Source organism: Dermochelys coriacea, chromosome 6 (assembly GCF_009764565.3).
Source record: "Dermochelys coriacea isolate rDerCor1 chromosome 6, rDerCor1.pri.v4, whole genome shotgun sequence".
NCBI lineage: Eukaryota > Metazoa > Chordata > Testudines > Dermochelyidae > Dermochelys > Dermochelys coriacea.
Window position 1 is genome coordinate 123676199 of NC_050073.1, and position 18601 is coordinate 123694799.

Genomic DNA, 18601 nt, shown 5'->3' on the forward strand with positions numbered 1-18601 from the left:
TTATTCTAAAGTATCTGGTACTGACCATTGTACTAGATAAGCCATTGCTGTGGTTCTGTTTTGGTGTGATCCTGTGTGCCGTGAACTCTGCATTGGGATATAAATCTACCCATGTTCCCTGGCAGATCTAAGGACTGCGGGGCAGCCTGTCTGAGGTTGATGTTTCAGCCTGTGGACTAGAATAGCAATGTTTGAATTTCCATGTGCTCCATTTTCATGCAGAGGTTTTGGGCTACTGCATTCTTTAAGCTGCAGAATCCTGCACTGTTGTGCATAAGCCCACCTGTATAGCCATTCCACTCAGGACCCCCCTCAAAAGATACTACAGGCTTGTCATAGAGGTTCTAAGAGAAGGAATGTTGATAGTAATAAAGGTATTTGATCTTGCAGTAATGCTGAGAAACACAGGTAGCCAAGTATAGTTTGCACAGGAATTCTGCAACTAGTTATCAATCTTAGAATGTTCTCTGTTTCAAAATTCTGTCATTAACTTTTGTAATTAATGAAAAACTCTATCAGATGCACATTAGATTGATTTCCTTGATAACAAATTCAAGGGGATTATAACCTCTCTCTTGCTTCAAAGACATCTACTATAAATATACTGTTTATCAGATTTCCAGACCAGCTAGATCTATTTCAGGGAACTCAGGGTCAAAGAATTTATCTAAATCCTGGACAAGCTGCCAACCGGATTCAGACTGTTGAGAAAAAAGAAAAGGAGTACTTGTGGCACCTTAGAGACTAACAAATTTATTTGAGCATAAGCTTTCGTGAGCTACAGCTCACTTCATCGGATGCATTGAGCTGTAGCTCACGAAAGCTTACGCTCAAATAAATTTGTTCGTCTCTAAGGTGCCACAAGTACTCCTTTTCTTTTTGCAAATACAGACTAACACGGCTGCTACTCTGAAAACCGTTGAGAGCCATTCAAGTAAGGAAGGAATGTGACCTCAGCGTCGAGTCCATGAAGACTTTCCTTTATTGATGGACTAGCATATTCTCCACCCTTTTAAACTGTGACTGAGGGACAGACTATGAATTATCCTTTTCTTGATATTTATCTTCAAATCCACTCACTTCAGAGATCTCTTGCATAGAATGCCTGTCACATAGTTGCCAAACAACCAAAAAGATATTAAATTCTGTCTTTTTTCCCTTTCACTATTGTTTAATCATTAGCAATAGATGTAGAGAACGAACAGCAGCATTTTACAGACTCTAGCACCTTATCTTTTGTAGTCACCAGTGAGAAATACATATGAACAAAAATATAGTTCCTCACCACATTACACAACATTTTTCTTATGTTGAGCGTGGTGTGTTTTCGTGCTCCATAGTTTGAGGGTATAAATCACAAAACGCCACTGCTAATCCATTCTCTGATCTGTCCTGAGCAGAATAATAATTTAGTGCAAAATTGCATAATAATCTTGTGATGGGACAACCTTTGGAGATAAATGTAGTCTAGTCCTTCACCACCACAGGTTGATTGGCTCCTTAAGTAAATCTGTACCCAGCAGATTAGTTCATCTAAAACCTAAGACAACAGAAAAATGCTTCAACACAATAAGATAATATTATTGTAGTATTGTCTTTTGGCATTCTATTACATAAATAAGGAAGGTTTCAGAGTAGCAGCCGTGTTAGTCTTTATTTGCAAAAAGAAAAGGAGTACTTGTGGCACCTTAGAGACTAACAAATTTATTAGAGCATAAGCTGTAGCTCACGAAAGCTTATGCTCTAATAAATTTGTTAGACTCTAAGGTGCCACAAGTACTCCTTTTCTTTTTATAAATAAGGAAGAGTGTCTTAACATTTGTCAAGAACTACAGAAACTATACTCTGCAAACATTGCCACCAAAATGTGTTCAGGTGCCAAGATATGAGACCAAAAGCAGAAAGACAATTCATTGAACTCATTCTACAATTGCATGGGGACTTCTGCACAGTTTTAGAGGATGTTCCAAGAGATTAGATCCACACAACATCATTCTTTTTAGAATACCAGAGGGAAGGAAGGGACTAAATATCACAATTCAGTTCTTCACAAGCAATAGTTGTGTTTATCAGTGGTCAGAAGAACTCTAGTGCCCTTCATTTCTATTGTCAGTCATTTTCTTCAGAAAAGAATAAAAAAGTTGACAAAACTGTTATTGTCAATTTACCAGTATTAATATTCTGTCACATCTTTAGCAAAAACATGTTCCTTTTTTCTTATCCTGTGAATAGGAAATAAATTGCACTTCTATGTTGATTTAGTCTGAAAGCTTGGCTGTAAAGGGCAAGAACTTGAGATAGTAAAGTTTGCCAGAATAAGTTGCCTGAAGTGGATTCCGAAAACTCAATATGTTGGAAGCCAGAAATGGAAGCGATTCCCTATATCTTTACACAAAATGAAAATAGATGTTATGTAATGTCCACTAACTACAGTTTTAGACTATTTTCTGGAGCTGTTTCACTAAGCTAAATATAACCTTTTTGTCAGTGATGATGATGCCAGAGATGATCTCTCATTTTGGAAAGAGTTTGGAAGAAATACTCCCAAGGAATCTGAGGAGCAGAATCAGTATATTGACACAATCCTTAGCTATATGCATGTTTTAGGACTTCATAAACCTCATGTCATTTTTTTCAGACCCAGTCTTATGCTCTCCCTCCTTTTCCCTTTGCTGTTTTAGAGTCTCTGCTGACGAGGTGGAAAAGAGGGGTTACTCACCATGGCAAGTGCCTTATTTTCTCTTCCCTATACTCTTCTCAGCATGCATAATCCTCTCAAATTCTCAGATATAAAAATTCTTTGATTTCCATGATGTACAGACTGGAGAATGTTTGGCCATCTGGAAAATATAGGTGGTTGTACTTTGAATTACATAAAGGGAGAGGGCCCATCTGGTCAATCCTGTTGTCTCAATTACTTTTAGAGCCAGCTAAATATGCTTGCTGAGAGAGCATACTGGGAAAGAAAAAGAAGACTACTGCCATACTGAGTGATTGTGGGTAAGATTCCTCTTAAAATATACAGGGCAAACACGAGTTAGCCCATAGTGGGTGGCAAATTGGCTTGATTTTGCCCAAGAGACCAGTCTGCCTGAATTTTTTTGTCTACTAAGTTTTTCATGCAATCTTCACGTACAAGAGGAATTAACAGGTAAAATTGTATAGACTCTTCAATTACTCACTCATCATAATATTCTTATGCTGTTAATATTTTATGAACCATTACCTTAAAGAATGTGAAGTTTTCTGTAACCCCTTTTTTCTTACAAGTGAGTGTTAGATGAATATTGACTATGAAAGCTAATTAGATTTTTGTAAATCAATGGGTTTCTGCATAGGGCAGAAGGAAAAATCTTGTTTTCCCTAGTAAGTGAAGCAAACTTTATCACTGGACTTGATCATTTGTTGCTAGTATTAAATCTGGATTTCAAACTTTATCTTTGCTAATAGAGAGAATGGTATATGAAGTTGACATTTGCTCTTACCCATCTGTTGGACTTGGCTGAAGTTATTACAATAATCTATAACCCACTAAGGGCATGTCTATGCGTACAGTGCTGCAGCGGTGCAGCTGTAGTTTGTGTTGTGAAAATGCTCTATGCTGACAGGAGACAGCTCTCCCGTTGCGTTGGCATAAAAAAACCACCTCTGTGAGCAGCAGAAGCTATGTAGCAGGAGAAGCTGTCTCACCAGCATAGCACTGTGCACACTACAGCCTATGTTGGTGTCACTTGTGTTGCTCGGAGGCAGAATATTCACACCCCTGAGCAACATAAGTTTTGCTGACCTAGGCTGTAGTGTAGACATAGCCTAATAACGCTTCCTTGGCTGCTTCCTTCCCCTTTCTTTCCTCCCTATGACTGCAGAGTTGTTAATGGGCCACTTTACCTGGAATCAGAGTAGCAGCTGTGTTAGTCTGTATTCGCAAAAAAGAAAAGTAGTACTTGTGGCACCTTAGAGACTAACAAATTTATTTGAGCATAAGCTTTCGTGAGCTACAGCTCACTTCATTGGATGCATCGGTTGCTGTAGCTCATGAAAGCTTATGCTCAAATAAATTTGTTAGTCTCTAAGGTGCCACAAGTACTCCTTTTCTTTTTTACCTGGAATGATTCCTTAGAATATGTGCTAACTACTTGTGCTAAACAATCTAGTCCACCTTTAGTTGTGGCTCCAAGTACCTTTCCCAGACCTGAAGAAGAGCTCTGTGCTGCTCAAAAGCTTGTCTCTCTCACCAACGGAAGTTGGTCCAATACAAGATATTACCTCACCCACCTTGCCTCTCTAATATCCTGGAACCAGCATGGCTACAACTACACTGCATAGTTAGTTGAAACACTATTAAACTACTAAAAAAGGGTGCAGTTGATGTAGTACTGACATACAACTTCAGGACTGTTCCAAGCTGCTATACTAATGAACACAACTAACTTCAAAGGCCAATGATCGTTATGAAACAGAATAATTTAAGTGAAAGGATTTCAAGAATAATATCCTGTAGGGTTTTTTTGACAACTCACGGTAAGGCTATCCAGTATAGAATTGGGGAATCTATCTCAGAATCTTTCCCTTTCACACACAAGCTCATTCTCTAACTATTTATCTTTCAGGATATCTGACAGATGTGTTTTCATTTCAGTAACTACTTTGACAGGCATTGGTGGTCTTATGGGTGAGATTTGCGAAATCACTCAGCATTGGTTATTGACTTCAGTGGGATCAAAGTCAGGCGAACACAGAGTGCTTTTGAAAAAGACCCTACATATGAATATATTTGTTTTTGTCTGTATATATCTCTAAAGAAACTGTTAAGTTGGACAGAAATGGATTTGTTTTGTCATTGTAGCAATTGCAGGAATGCAGTGAAGATGAAGAAGACGGGGAGTGCTTGAAACAAGCCATTACTGCACTTTTAAATCTCCAGTGCAGCATGGAGCGCATTTACAATAAACATTCACCTAGACGGCGGCCGGGGTAAGAATACAATCAAGGAAGCCTCTTGTACCCCAAAGCAAGTTAGAAGGAAGATATCTAGGGGTGGCAGTGTTTCCCTATTTCCCCCTTCATTGACTAATGTAAAAAAGCAGCATGTTTTTGTTCGACACTTGCACATGCCAAACATCAAAGCTAGCAGACTTCAATCTGTTGCTGTTCTAAGAGTATTCACTTACAACCCTCCATACCCCCTTTTTGAATAGTCTAAGGCCTTGTCTACACTGCCGCTTTACAGCGCTGCAACTTTCTTGCTCAGGGATGTGAAAAAACACCCCCCTGAGAGCTGCAAGTTTCAGTGCTGTAAAGTGGCAGTGTGTAGACAGTGCACCAGTACCGGGAGCCGTGCTCCCAGCGCTGGTGACTACTCCCTTCATGAGGGTGGGTTTTTTACAGTGCTATGAGAGAGCCCTCCCAGCGCCGGTGCCACGACTACACAGCTACATTAATGTTGCTAGAGAATACATATCCTTAGTCTTTCCCTGGCAGTTCACTGTCCTTTATACATTTGTGGTTAAGCATGATTAGGGCATATTTAGGTTGGGGAAAAAAAATAGCATAGAGTGTTAAATTTAGTGGTGGTTTTTTTTCAGTCTCTGGCAATTAATATGGAAGAAGCTAACCAGATAAAATTGTTTGTTTCTAGGGAGACAGTTTGTCGTTTTTACAACCGCCAAGTAAGAAGCAAGCACTTGGCCATCAAAAAAATGAATGAGATCCAGAAAAATATTGATGGTTGGGAAGGCAAAGATATTGGCCAGTGCTGCAATGAATTCATAATGGAAGGTGTGCTGACAAGGATAGGAGCCAAACATGAACGCCACATATTTCTCTTTGATGGTTTACTGATCAGCTGTAAAACTAATCATGGACAATCGCGGCTTCCAGGTTACAGCAATACAGAGTACAGACTTAAGGAAAAAATTATTATGAGGAAAATGCAGATCATTGACAAAGATGACACTTGTGAATACAAACATGCTTTTGAGCTAGCGTCTAAAGACGAAAACAGCATAGTGTTTGCTGCCAAGTCTGCTGAAGAGAAGAACAATTGGATGGCAGCTCTGATTTCCCTTCAGTATCGCAGTACACTGGATCGAATGCTTGACTCAGTGTTACTGCAAGAAGAAAATGAACAGCCACTGAGGCTGCCCAGCCCAAATGTGTATCGTTTTGTAGTGGAAGACTCTGAGGAAAATATTGTTTTTGAGGACAATCTGCAAAGTAGGAATGGAATCCCGATCATCAAAGGAGGAACTGTAGTGAAACTAATTGAAAGGCTAACATACCATATGTATGCAGGTATGCTTTATTTATTTTTTCTGTATTTGGCACATTTTGTAATATCTTACAAATTATTTAGGTAATGTTTGTCTAGCCAATAAGATGAATCTTTTTGTCTCTTGCTTGCTTTCCCACTGAAGAGCTATTTAAAGTCAAGATGTGTGTGATAGATTAGAGCCAGGAGGGATCATTAGATCATATAGTCTGACTTCCTGTGTATCACAGGCCACCAGCACCCACACACTAAACCCAACAACCAAAATGAGACCCAAGTATTACAGCTCACAGGAGAGTGGATTGTTATGTGCCAGAGGCAGAGACTAGGAGGGACTGAGGTACATCAGTGCTCGAAAAATGATAATGATGGCAGGGAAATGATAGTGAGAGATACCCCAATAATCCTTGCAAGCAACCCATACCCACATGCTGCAGAGGAATATGACAAACCCCCAGAAACACTTCCAGATTGACTTGCCTGTCCTTCCTGACTGAGCAAGAACCAGCCAGCCACGCACCTGAGAGAGAGAATGGTTGATGCCGTCTCAGAGCCCTGGCCCACCCCATGTCCCAACTCCAGCTGTGGCCATCCTTGATGTTTCAGAGGAAGGAGATATTAAAAAAAACCCTCCTAGAATGCATGCAGAAAAAGAGCACCAGTTAGCTTATTAGGTAACTTTTTAGTAACACTTCAGTTAAGGGATAAGAATGAAAGAAATTAATACGAAATGCTAAGGAAGTTAAAAACTTAATGCTGGTCGGATTTTTGTAACATTTTTCAAATATTTATACAAAGTTTTCTGATTTATAAGACGGTCAGCTTGGATTGTAGGTTCTGATTAGGTGTTCTCTTTCTAGCAGCTTTTAAAATATTACTGAATACTCAGATTTTTCCAGCAACAATTGGTACAGAATTCAAATAGTAAGCCTTCAAAACTCACCCCTATTTTTCACAGCTAGAATTAACTGTGAATCGGATCTTGTTGAGTAACACATCTTAGAAGTGGACAAGTAAAGCAGTATTTAATATTGATGACATGTTAAAATACCAATGTCTTTAATCTGCCTGAACCTTGTCATAAGGCGGTGCTGCCTGGTACATCTTCCAGCAGCAGGTTGCAGCAGAATGGTATGCCTCTACCTCAGTTTCCCTTCTTCAGAGTCTCCAGTAATTCCATGTCAGCTTTCTTGCCTCAATAATAGCCCTCCTTTGGACCTTTTTTTTTTAACAAGAACATAGTCCAAATAGTCTGAGACAAGTCCCAAAATATAGTCCATCTATCACCCCAGTGCATGTGTCTTAAAATCCCAAGACATCCAGTCCCTGATGCCCCACATATCCCGCTCTGGTATCTTCTGCCACACCTGGGTTCTTTATCAGTCCTCTCCTTCTTCCAGGACAGCCACGCCAGCCCTTTCAGCTGGTGCGATTTCCACCCCTGTTTCCCCCAAAGCCTCTCTGCTGGAATTTCATCCATCACTTCTTCTATACTACTAACCTCTCATGCCCCAGACAGGCAAGCAGGTGGGCATTCCACTGTTCCACTGGCTCCAGTTCTCTAGGTGGAGACATCAGTGGATAAGCACCTCTGCTGCTGGCCTGCCTTCAGCCCTCCCCAGCCTTTGGCTCTGGCTTAGAAGTCAGCAGGCAGCTCCCTTTGCTGCTCTCTGGCTTGGGGAGATCAGCCAGCAAATCCTTCTGTTGCTCTCCTGCCTTCAGCCTTCGCCCAGGAACCACCTACAGCTTCCTTCAAGGACCTCTTACAAGTCTCCTGGTCTCTGGCAGCTGGCACCTGCCCTCTTCCTGACTGACTCTTCCCCTGTCTCAGTCTCTCCCCCTTTATATGGCCCAGATGCCTTCTTTTAACCCCAATTTGAGGGGGCAACCAATGAGTCACAGGTGCGCTGGCCTCTTCCTTCCAAAGGGCAGTTACCACCTGTGACACACATTTTCTTTAGTCATTGTATCATTTGTGTGAGTGCAAAATGACCCCCACTTTTAAAATATGGTGGTGTTTCTCTGACTCACAAAAATATTCATCTTTCTGAATAGATTGGTGTGCATTAATAGTAGTTCTTACAGTGTAGCAGTGGGAGTTGTGGCAGCACAGTCATTTATCACCCTAGCTAGTAAACATAGTCCTTGAGCTAGTAGCTGTTTAGTAAATCAAACCTTACAATTACTGTCTTGTTGACATACTAAAGTGATTGTTGTTTGAGGTGGCCTCTGCATATTTCAATTTGCGTAATGCATCTTCCAATGCCGTGAGCTTCAGGAATCTTCAAGAATAGCAGTGCCCATGGAACTACTCAAACAGCCTTTCACAGCACTATGTGTGTGGAGCCACAGGACCTTGCAGTGGCTAGCTCTGGGGGAGGACCTTCACTGGATGTCCAGAGTGCTCTATCTTGGGTGTGTTGGCCGATGAAGTGAGCTGTAGCTCACGAAAGCTTATGCTCTAATAAATTTGTTAGTCTCTAAGGTGCCACAAGTACTCCTTTTCTTTTTCCAGATTATATGTTTGCTCGTTACAGATATTGTGGTTTTAAATTAGTTTTAGGTAGGCTTTGTTCCAGTGGTCAGTTCAGATTCTGAGACTGGCTCTAGATTCAATTCCAGAGTCCTGGTTACTAAAGAACTTTCAAAATGACACTGGTCTCATGGGGTACAAAAGGAGGTGATTGGTAGGTCCAGGTTTAATTAACATATTCACTGAGCTGTAAGAAATGAGAGCATATTAAAATTTGTATACTCCACTAAATTGGGAGGGATTGGGATTATCCTTCAGGACAAAAGTAATTACAAAGAAACTTGGATTAGAAACAAGGGCAATAGGACCCAGTGAATAGTACTCACATGCTCAGTGGGGCAGGGGGGAACTCAAAAGCAGTAATTTTAAAAGTGTTAGGTAAGAGTGAATTAGAAACAAGTTGGGTGAGATGTAATCTATTTTATTGGACCAGCTTCAGTTGGTGAAAGAGACAAGATTTTGAGTTTACACTGAACTTTTCAGGTCTGAGAAAGGAACTCAATGTCACATCTAAATACAAGGTGAAACATTGAAGGTGTTGTGCAGGTTTCCTTTGAGAATGAGAACTGAGAGGTCAGATATGGAGTGATCATTTTGTGAAAAGATTTCGCCCACAAGAAGAGCAACAAAAATGATCAGAGGTCTAGAAAACATGACCTATGAAGGAAGTTTGAAAAAATTGGGTTTGTTTAGTCTGGAAAAGAGAAGACTGAGAGGGGATGTGATAAGTGTTCAAGTACATAAAAGGTTGTTACAAGGAGGAGGGAGAAAAATTATTATTGTTAACCTCTGAAGATAGGAAAGAAGCAATGGGCTTAAATTGCAGCAGGGGTGGTTTAGGTTGGACATTAGAAAAAACTTCCTGTCAGGGTGGTTAAGCATTGGAATAAATTGCCCAGGGAGGTTATAGAATCTCCATCATTGGAGATTTTTAAGAGCAGGTTAGACAAACACCTTAGGTATGGTCTAGATAATGCTTAGTCTTGCCATGACCTCTCAAGATCCCTTCCAGTCCTGTGATTCTATATGGTGATATTATATATTTTGTCTGATATCATTTTTCTGTGCGAGTTCATTCAAGAATGTAGTAATTGTCCTAGGACCAACATGGCTACTGCAACTCTGCAAACAGATTTCAGAGTAGCAGCTGTGTTAGTCTGTATTCGCAAAAAGAAAAGGAGTACTTGTGGCACCTTAGAGACTAACAAATTTATTAGAGCATAAGCTTTCGTGAGCTACAGCTCACTTCATCGGATGCATTTGGTGGAAAAAACAGAGGAGAGATTTATATACACACACACACAGAGAACATGAAACAATGGGTTTATCATACACACTGTAAGGAGAGTGATCACTTAAGATAAGCCATCACCAGCAGCGGAGGGGGGGGGGGAGGAAAACCTTTCATGGTGACAAGCAAGGTAGGCTAATTCCAGCAGTTAACAAGAATATCAGAGGAACAGTGGGGGGTGGGGTGGGGGGGAGAAATACCATGGGGAAATAGTTTTACTTTGTGTAATGATTCATCCATTCCCAGTCTCTATTCAAGCCTAAGTTAATTGTATCCAGTTTGCAAATTAATTCCAATTCAGCAGTCTCTCATTGGAGTCTGTTGTTTTTGAAGCTTTTTTGTTGAAGTATAGCCACTTTTAGGTCTGTGATCGAGTGACCAGAGAGATTGAAGTGTTCTCCGACTGGTTTTTGAATGTTATAATTCTTGACGTCTGATTTGTGTCCATTCATTCTTTTACGTAGAGACTGTCCAGTTTGGCCAATGTACATGGCAGAGAGGCATTGCTGGCACATGATGGCATATATCACATTGGTAGATGCGCAGGTGAAGGAGCCTCTGATTGTGTGGCTGATGTGATTAGGCCCTATGATGGTATCCCTTGAATAGATATGTGGACAGAGTTGGCAACGGGCTTTGTTGCAAGGATAGGTTCCTGGGTTAGTGGTTCTGTTGTGTGGTGTGTGGTTGCTGGTGAGTATTTGCTTCAGATTGGGGGGCTGTCTGTAAGCAAGGACTGGTCTGTCTCCCAAGATCTGTGAGAGTGATGGGTCGTCCTTCAGGATAGGTTGTAGATCCTTGATGATGCGTTGGAGAGGTTTTAGTTGGGGGCTGAAGGTGATGGCTAGTGGCGTTCTGTTGTTTTCTTTGTTGGGCCTGTTCTGTAGTAGGTGACTTCTAGGTACTCTTCTGGCTCTGTCAATCTGTTTCTTCACTTCAGCAGGTGGGTATTGTAGTTGTAGGAATGCATGATAGAGATCTTGTAGGTGTTTGTCTCTATCTGAGGGGTTGGAGCAAATGCGGTTATATCGTAGCGCTTGGCTGTAGACAATGGATCGAGTGATATGATCTGGATGAAAGCTAGAGGAATGTAGGTAGGAATAGCGGTCAGTAGGTTTCCGATATAGGGTGGTGTTTGTGACCATCACTTATTAGCACCGTAGTGTCCAGGAAGTGGATCTCTTGTGTGGACTGGTCCAGGCTGAGGTTGATGGTGGGATGGAAATGGTTGAAATCATGGTGGAATTCCTCAAGAGCTTCTTTTCCATGGGTCCAGATGATGAAGATGTCATCAATGTAGTGCAAGTAGAGTAGGGGCATTAGGGGACGAGAGCTGACAGACTCCAACGAGAGACTGCTGAATTGGAATTAATTTGCAAACTGGATACAATTAATTTAGGCTTGAATAGAGACTGGGAATGGATGAGTCATTACACAAAGTAAAACTATTGCCCCATGGTATTTCTCCCTCTCACCCCACCCCCCACTGTTCCTCTGATATTCTTGTTAACTGCTGGAATTAGCCTACCTTGCTTGTCACCATGAAAGGTTTTCCTCCTTCCCCCCCCCCTGCTGCTGGTGATGGCTTATCTTAAGTGATCACTCTCCTTACAGTGTGTATGATAAACCCATTGTTTCATGTTCTCTGTGTGTGTATATAAATCTCTCCTCTGTTTTTTCCACCAAATGCATCCGATGAAGTGAGCTGTAGCTCACGAAAGCTTATGCTCTAATAAATTTGTTAGTCTCTAAGGTGCCACAAGTACTCCTTTTCTTTCTGCAAACAGAGTAAATTAGAAACATTCACAATGCAATGGGGGGAGGGATAGCTCAGTGGTTTGATCATTGGCCTGTAAATGTGAGTTCAATCCTTGAGGGGGCCATTTAGGGATCAGGGGCAAAAATAAGGGATGGTACTTGGTCCTGCTGTGAAGGCAGGGGACTGGACTCGATGACCTTTCAAGGTCCCTTTCAGTTCTGAGATACCTATCTCCATATTATAATGTGGCAACAAAAGAGGCTTATGCAATACTGGGGTGCATACTTGGAGGCATTGGGCCAAAGTGTTGGAAGACAGTAGGCTCTCTCTAGCTCTGGGTAACTGCACCTAGAACATAGCTTTCCGTCCTAAGCACCACATTATTAATGCTTGGAAGATGCTGACAAATTCTAAGCCATTTAGAGAAGAGGGGGGAAAAAAATCAGGGACCTGATTTATGAGAAACTGAAAGAACTAAGTGATGTGTATACCTTGGCTAAGAAATCACAAAGTTGGAGCATATATCTATAGATGCATGAAGGGTGTAAACACTAAAGCAATGCATCCTGCAATATGTAGCCCATGACCAGACTGCTCACTCAGAGTCCCACGGAAGTCATGGAGCTCTGTCTAGGCACAGCAGTCTTTGGGCTTGCTAGATGACATAGGATCATGACCCAAGTATATAAAAAAATTATTTAGATACATGTTGACATGTAATTAGTAATAATAGGATGAAATTAGAGGAAAGTATAGTTGGAAATGTACACTGTCAGAGAACCTGACTGTCAAATGTATTACCCTGTGGAATAATCTCACAAGGGAAGTGATGGAAGGTCCCATTGCTTAGGACTTTTAAAAGTAGACTAAGCAAACCATTAGATTGGCATTCCCAAACTGTGGTACATTAGCTTGTTGTTCCATGCATTCCTTTGACTCAGTGTTCCATGCATGGAGTTGGCTGATGTGATTGCAGCACCACTGGCCATTATCTTTAAATACTCGTGGTGATCAAGGGAGGTCCCGGACAATTGGAAAAAGGCAAATATAGTGCCCATCTTTAAAAGAGAGAAGAAGGATAATCTGGGGAACTACAGACCGATCAGCCTCCCCTCAGTCCCTGGAAAAATCAGGGAGCAGGTCCTCAAGGAATCCATTTTGAAGCAATTGGAGGAGAGGAAGGTGATCAGGAACAGTCAACATGGATTCACCAAGGGCAAGTCCTGCCAGACCAACCTGATTGCTTTCTATGATGAGATAACTAGCCCTGTGGATAGGGGGAAAACAGTGGACATGATGTATCTTCACTTAAGCAAAGCTTTTGATACATATTCTTGTCAGCAAGTTAAAAAACTAAGGATTGGGTAAATGGACTATAAGGTGGATAGAAAGCTGGCTAGATCGTTGGGCTCAGTGGGTAGTGATCAACTGCTCGATGTCTAGTTGACAGCTGGTATCAAGCGGAGTGCCCCAGGGGTCAGTCCTGGGGCCAGTTTTCTTCAACATCTTCATTAATGATCTGGATGATGGGATGGATTGCACCTTCAGCAAGTTCGTGGATGACACTAAGCTGTGGGGAAAAGTAGATACTCTGGAGGGTAGGGATATGATCCAGAGTGACCTAGACAAATTGGAGGATTGGGCCAAAATAAATCTGATGAAGTTCAACAAGGACAAGTGCAGAGTCCTTGACTTAGAACGGAAAAATCCGATGCACTGTTACAGGCTAGGGACCAATTGGCTAAGTGGCAGTTCTGCAGAAAAGGACTTGGGGATTACAGTGGACGAGAAGCTGGATACGAGTCAACAGTGTGCCCTTGTTGCCAAGAAGGATAATGGCATATTGGACTGCATTAATAGGAGCATTGCCAGCAGATTGAGGGAAGTGATTATTCCCCTCTATTCAGCACTGGTGAGGTCACATCTGAAGTATTGCATACAGAAAGGATGTGGACAAATTGGAGATAGTTCAGCAGAGGGCAACGAAAATGATTAGAGGGCTGGGGCACATGACTTGTGAGAAGAGGCTGAGGGACCTGGGCTTATTTAGTCTGCAGAAGTGAAGAGTGAGGCAGGATTTGATAGCAGCCTTCAACTACCTGAAGGGGGTTCCAAAAAGGATGGAGCTCGGCTGTTCTCAGTGGTGGCCGATGACAGAACAAGGAGCAGTGGTCTCAAGTTGCAGTGGGGGAGGTCTAGGTTGGATATTAGGAAACACTATTTCACTAGGAGTGTGGTGAAGCACTGGAATGGGTTACCTAGGAAGATGGTGGAATCTCCATCCTTAGAGGTTTTTAAGGCCTGGCTTGGGTCTGGTCCTGTTTTGAGCAGGGAGTTTGACTAGATGACCTCCTGAGATCTCTTCCAACCCTTAAAAAAAGCACTGTGAAATCATAGAAGATTAGGGTATGTCTACACTATGAAATTAGGTTGAATTTATAGAAGTCGGTTTTTTAGAAATTGTTTTTATATAGTAGATTGTGTGTGTCCCCACACAAAATGCTCTAGGTGCATTAACTTGGTGGAGTACTTCCACAGTACCGAGGCTAGCGTCGACTTCCGGAGTGTTGCACTGTGGGTAGCTATCCCACAGTTCCTGCTGTCTCTGCCGCCCATTGGAATTCTGGGTTGAGATCCCAATGCCTGATGGGGCAAAAAACATTGTCGCTGGTGGTTCTGGGTACATGTCGTCAGGCCCTCTCTCCCTCCCTCCCTCTGTGAAAGCAACGGCAGACAATCGTTTCGCGCCTTTTTTCCTGAGTTACCTGTGCAGACGCCATACCACAGCAAGCATGGAGCCCGCTCAGCTCACTGTCACCGTATGTCTCCTTGGTGCTGGCAGACGCGGTACTGCATTGCTACACAGCAGCAGCAACCCATTGCCTTGTGGCAGCAGACAGTACAATAGGCCTGAAAACCATCCTCATCATGTCCGAGGTGCTCCTGGCTGCCTTGGTAAGGTCGGTCAGGAGCGCCTGGGCAGATATGGGTGCAGGGACTAAGTTAGGAGTGACTCGACCAAGTCATTCTCTTTAGTCCTGCAGACAGTCCTATTGTACCATCTTCTGCCAAGCAGCCAGGAGATGTGAATGGCTTATAGTCCTACTGCACCGTCTGCTGCCAGCCAAAGATGTAAAAGATAGATGGAGTGGATCAAAACAAGAAATAAACCAGATTTGTTTTGTATTCATTTTCTCCCCCCTCCCTCTGTGAAATCAACCGCCGACAATCGTTTTGGTGAGGTCTGTCAGGGGCATCTTGAAAACTTTAATGGAGATTCAGTCCTGCCTGAAATATCAGAGGGAGGGATAGCTTAGTGGGTTGAGCATGGGCCTGCTAAACCCAGGATTTTTGAGTTCAATCCTTGAGGGGGCCATTCTATGTGACGGTTGTTTTTGTTTCTCCTTGATGTAAAGCCACTGTCTTTGTTGATTTTAATTCCCTGTAAGCCATGTCGTTGGTCGCCCCCCCGCCATCAGAGAAACGGCAGACAATCATTCCGCACCTTTTTTCTGTGCAGACGCCATACCACGGCAAGCATAGAGCCCGCTCAGATCACTTTGGCAGTTAGGAGCACATTAAATACCACGTGCATTATCCAGCAGTACATGCAGCACCAGAACCTGGCAAAGCGAAACCGGGTGAGTACTCGACATCAGTGCGGTGATGAGTGTGATGAGGACATGGACACAGACTTCTCTCAAAGCACGGGCCCTGGCAATGTGGCATTATGGTGCTAATGGGGCAGGTTCATGCCGTGGATCGCCGATTCTGGGCCCGGGAAACAAGCACAGACTGGTGGCACTGCATAGTGTTGCAGGTCTGGGACGATTCCCAATGGCTGTGAAACTTTCGCATGCATAAGGGCACTCCCATGGAACTTCGTGACTTGCTTTCCCCTGCCCTTAAGTGCATGAATACCAAGATGAGAGCAGCCCTCACAGTTGAGAAGTGAGTGGCAATAGCCCTGTGGAAGCTTGCAACGCCAGACAGCTACCGGTCAGTCTGGAATCAATTTGGAGTGGGCAAATCTACTGTGAGGGCTGCTGTGAGGCAAGTAGCCAACGCAGTCAAAGATCTGCTGATATCAAGGGTAGTGACCCTGGGAAATGTGCAGGTCATAGTGGATGGCTTTGCTGCAATAGGATTCCCTAACTGTGGTGGGGCCATAGACGGAATCCATATCCCTATCTTGGCACTGGAGCACCAAGCCGGCGAGTACATAAACCGCAAGGGGTACTTTTAATAGGTGCTGCAAGCACTGGTGGATCACAAGGGATGTTTCACCAACATCAATGTGGGATGGCTGGGAAAGGTACATGATGCTCGCATCTTCAGGAACTCTGGTTTGTTTCAAAAGCTGCAGGAAGGGACTTTCTTCCCAGACCAGAAAATAACCGTTGAGGATGTTGAAATGCCTATAGTTATCCTTGGGGACACAGCCTACCCCTTAATGCCATGGCTCATGAAGCCATACACAGGCAGCCTGGACAGTAATCAGGAGCTGTTCAACTACAGGCTGAGCAAGTGCAGAATAGTGGTAGAATGTGCATTTGGACGTTTAAAAGCACGCTGGCGCAGTTTACCGACTTGGTTAGACCTCAGCGAACCAATATTCCCACTGTTGTTACTGCTTGCTGTGCACTCCACAATACTTGAGAGTAAGGGGGAGACATTTATGGCGGGGTGGGAGGTTGAGGCAAATTGCCTGGCCACTGGTTATGCACAGCCAGATACCAGGGTGGTTAGAAGAGCACAGGAGGGCACGGTGCGCATCAGAGAAGCTTTAAAAACCAGTTTCATGACTGGCCAGGCTACGGTGTGAAAGTTCTGTTTGTTTCTCCTTGATGAAACCCCCCGTCCCTTGGTTCACTCTACTTCCCTGTAAGCTAACCACCCTCTCCTCCTCCCTTCGATCGCCGCTTGCAGAGGCAATAAAGTCATTGTTGCTTCACATTCATGCATTCTTTATTAATTCATCACACAAATAGGGGGATAACTGCCAAGGTAGCCCGGGAGGGGTGGTGGAGGAGAGAAGCACCGGGTGGGGTGGTGGAGAAGGGAAGGACAAGGCCACACAGCACTTTAAAACTTATTGAATGCCAGTCTTCTGTTGCTTGGGCAGTCCTCTGGGGTGGAGTGGCTGGGTGGCCGGAGGCGCCCCCCCCCCCACTGTGTTCTTGGGCGTCTGGGTGAGGAGGCTATGGAACTTGGGGAGGAGGGCGGTTGGTTACACAGGGGCTGTAGCGGCAGTCTGTGCTCCTGCTGCCTTTCCTGCAGCTCAACCATACGCTGGAACATATTAGTTTGATCCACTAGCAGCCTCAGCATTGAATCCTGCCTGCTCTCATCACGCTGCCACCACCTTTCAGGTTCAGCCCTCTCTTCAGCCCGCTACCTCTCCTCCCAGTCATTTTGTGCTTTCCTGCACTCTGACATCGTCTGCCTCCACACATTCGTCTGTGCTCTGTCAGTGTGGGAAGACAGCATGAGCTCAGAGAACATTTCATCACGAGTTTGTTTTTTTCGCCTTCTAATCTTCGCTAGCCTCTGGGAAGGAGAAGGTCCTGTGATCCTTGAAACATGCAGCTGGTGGAGGAAAAAAAAGGGACAGTGGTATTTAAAAAGACACGTTTTATAGAACAGTGGGTACACTCTTTCACAGTAAAGCTTGCTGTTAACATTACATGCATAGCATATGTGCTTTCGTTCCAAGGTCGCATTTTGCCTCCCCCCACCGTGTGGCTAGCCCCTCCCCCTTCCCCGTGGCTAGCAGCAGAGAACATTTCTGTTCAGCAACAGGCAAACGGCCCAGCAGGAATGGGCACCTCTGAATATCCCCTTAAGAAAAGCACCCTATTTCAACCAGTTGACCATGAATGATATCACTCTCCTGAGGATAACACAGAGAGATAAAGAACGGATGTTGTTTGAAAACCAGCAAACATACACTGCAATGCTTTGTTCTACAATGATTCCCAAGTACATGCTACTGGCCTGGAGTGGCAAAGTGTCCTACCATGGTGGATGGAATAAGGCTGCCCTCCTCGGAAACCTTTTCCAAAGGCTTTGGGAGTACATCCAGAAGAACGGCAAATGCCAGGGCAAATTAATCATTAAAATACTTGCTTTTAAGCCATGTATACTATTTTAAAGGTACACTCACCAGAGGTCCCTTCTCCGCCTGGCAGGTCTGGGAGGCATCCTTGGGTGGGTTCGGGGAGTACTGGCTCCAGCTCCAGGGTGAGAAACAGTTCCTGGCTGTCGGGAAAACCTGTTTCTCCGCTTGCTTGCTGTGAGCTATCTACAACCTCATCATCATAATCTTCCTCATCCCCAAAATCTGCTTCTGTGTTGCCTCCATCTCCATTGAAGGAGTCAAACAACACGGCTGGGGTAGTGGTGGCTGAACCCCCTAAAATGGCGTGCAGCTCATCATAGAAGTGGCATGTTTTGGGCTCTGACCCAGAGCGGCCGTTCACCTCTCTGGTTTTCTAGTATGCTTGCCTCAGCTCCTTAAGTTTCACGCGGCATTGCTTTGGGTCCCTGTCATGGCCTCTGTCCTTCATGCCCTGGGAGATTTTGACAAATGTTTTGGCATTTCGAAAACTGGAACGTAGTTCTGATGCATGGATTCCTCTCCCCATACAGCAGTCAGATTCTATATCTCCCGTTCGGTCCATGCTGGAGCTCTTTTGCGATTCTGGGACTCCATCATAGTCACCTCTGCTGATGAGCTCTGCACTC

General features: G+C 43.7%; 1 protein-coding gene across 6 annotated transcripts in view; it reads left to right on the forward strand.

The window, feature by feature from the left end:
* Window positions 1-18601, forward strand: part of SOS2 (SOS Ras/Rho guanine nucleotide exchange factor 2) — a 118331-nt gene that overhangs the window by 67285 nt on the left and 32445 nt on the right. For all 6 annotated transcript variants that reach the window (XM_038405257.2, XM_043515642.1, XM_043515644.1 and 3 more), the window contains 2 exons: window positions 4847-4974; window positions 5639-6294. In XM_038405257.2, coding sequence (XP_038261185.1) covers window positions 4847-4974; window positions 5639-6294 — 784 coding nt within the window. The remainder of the gene's footprint in view (window positions 1-4846; window positions 4975-5638; window positions 6295-18601) is intronic.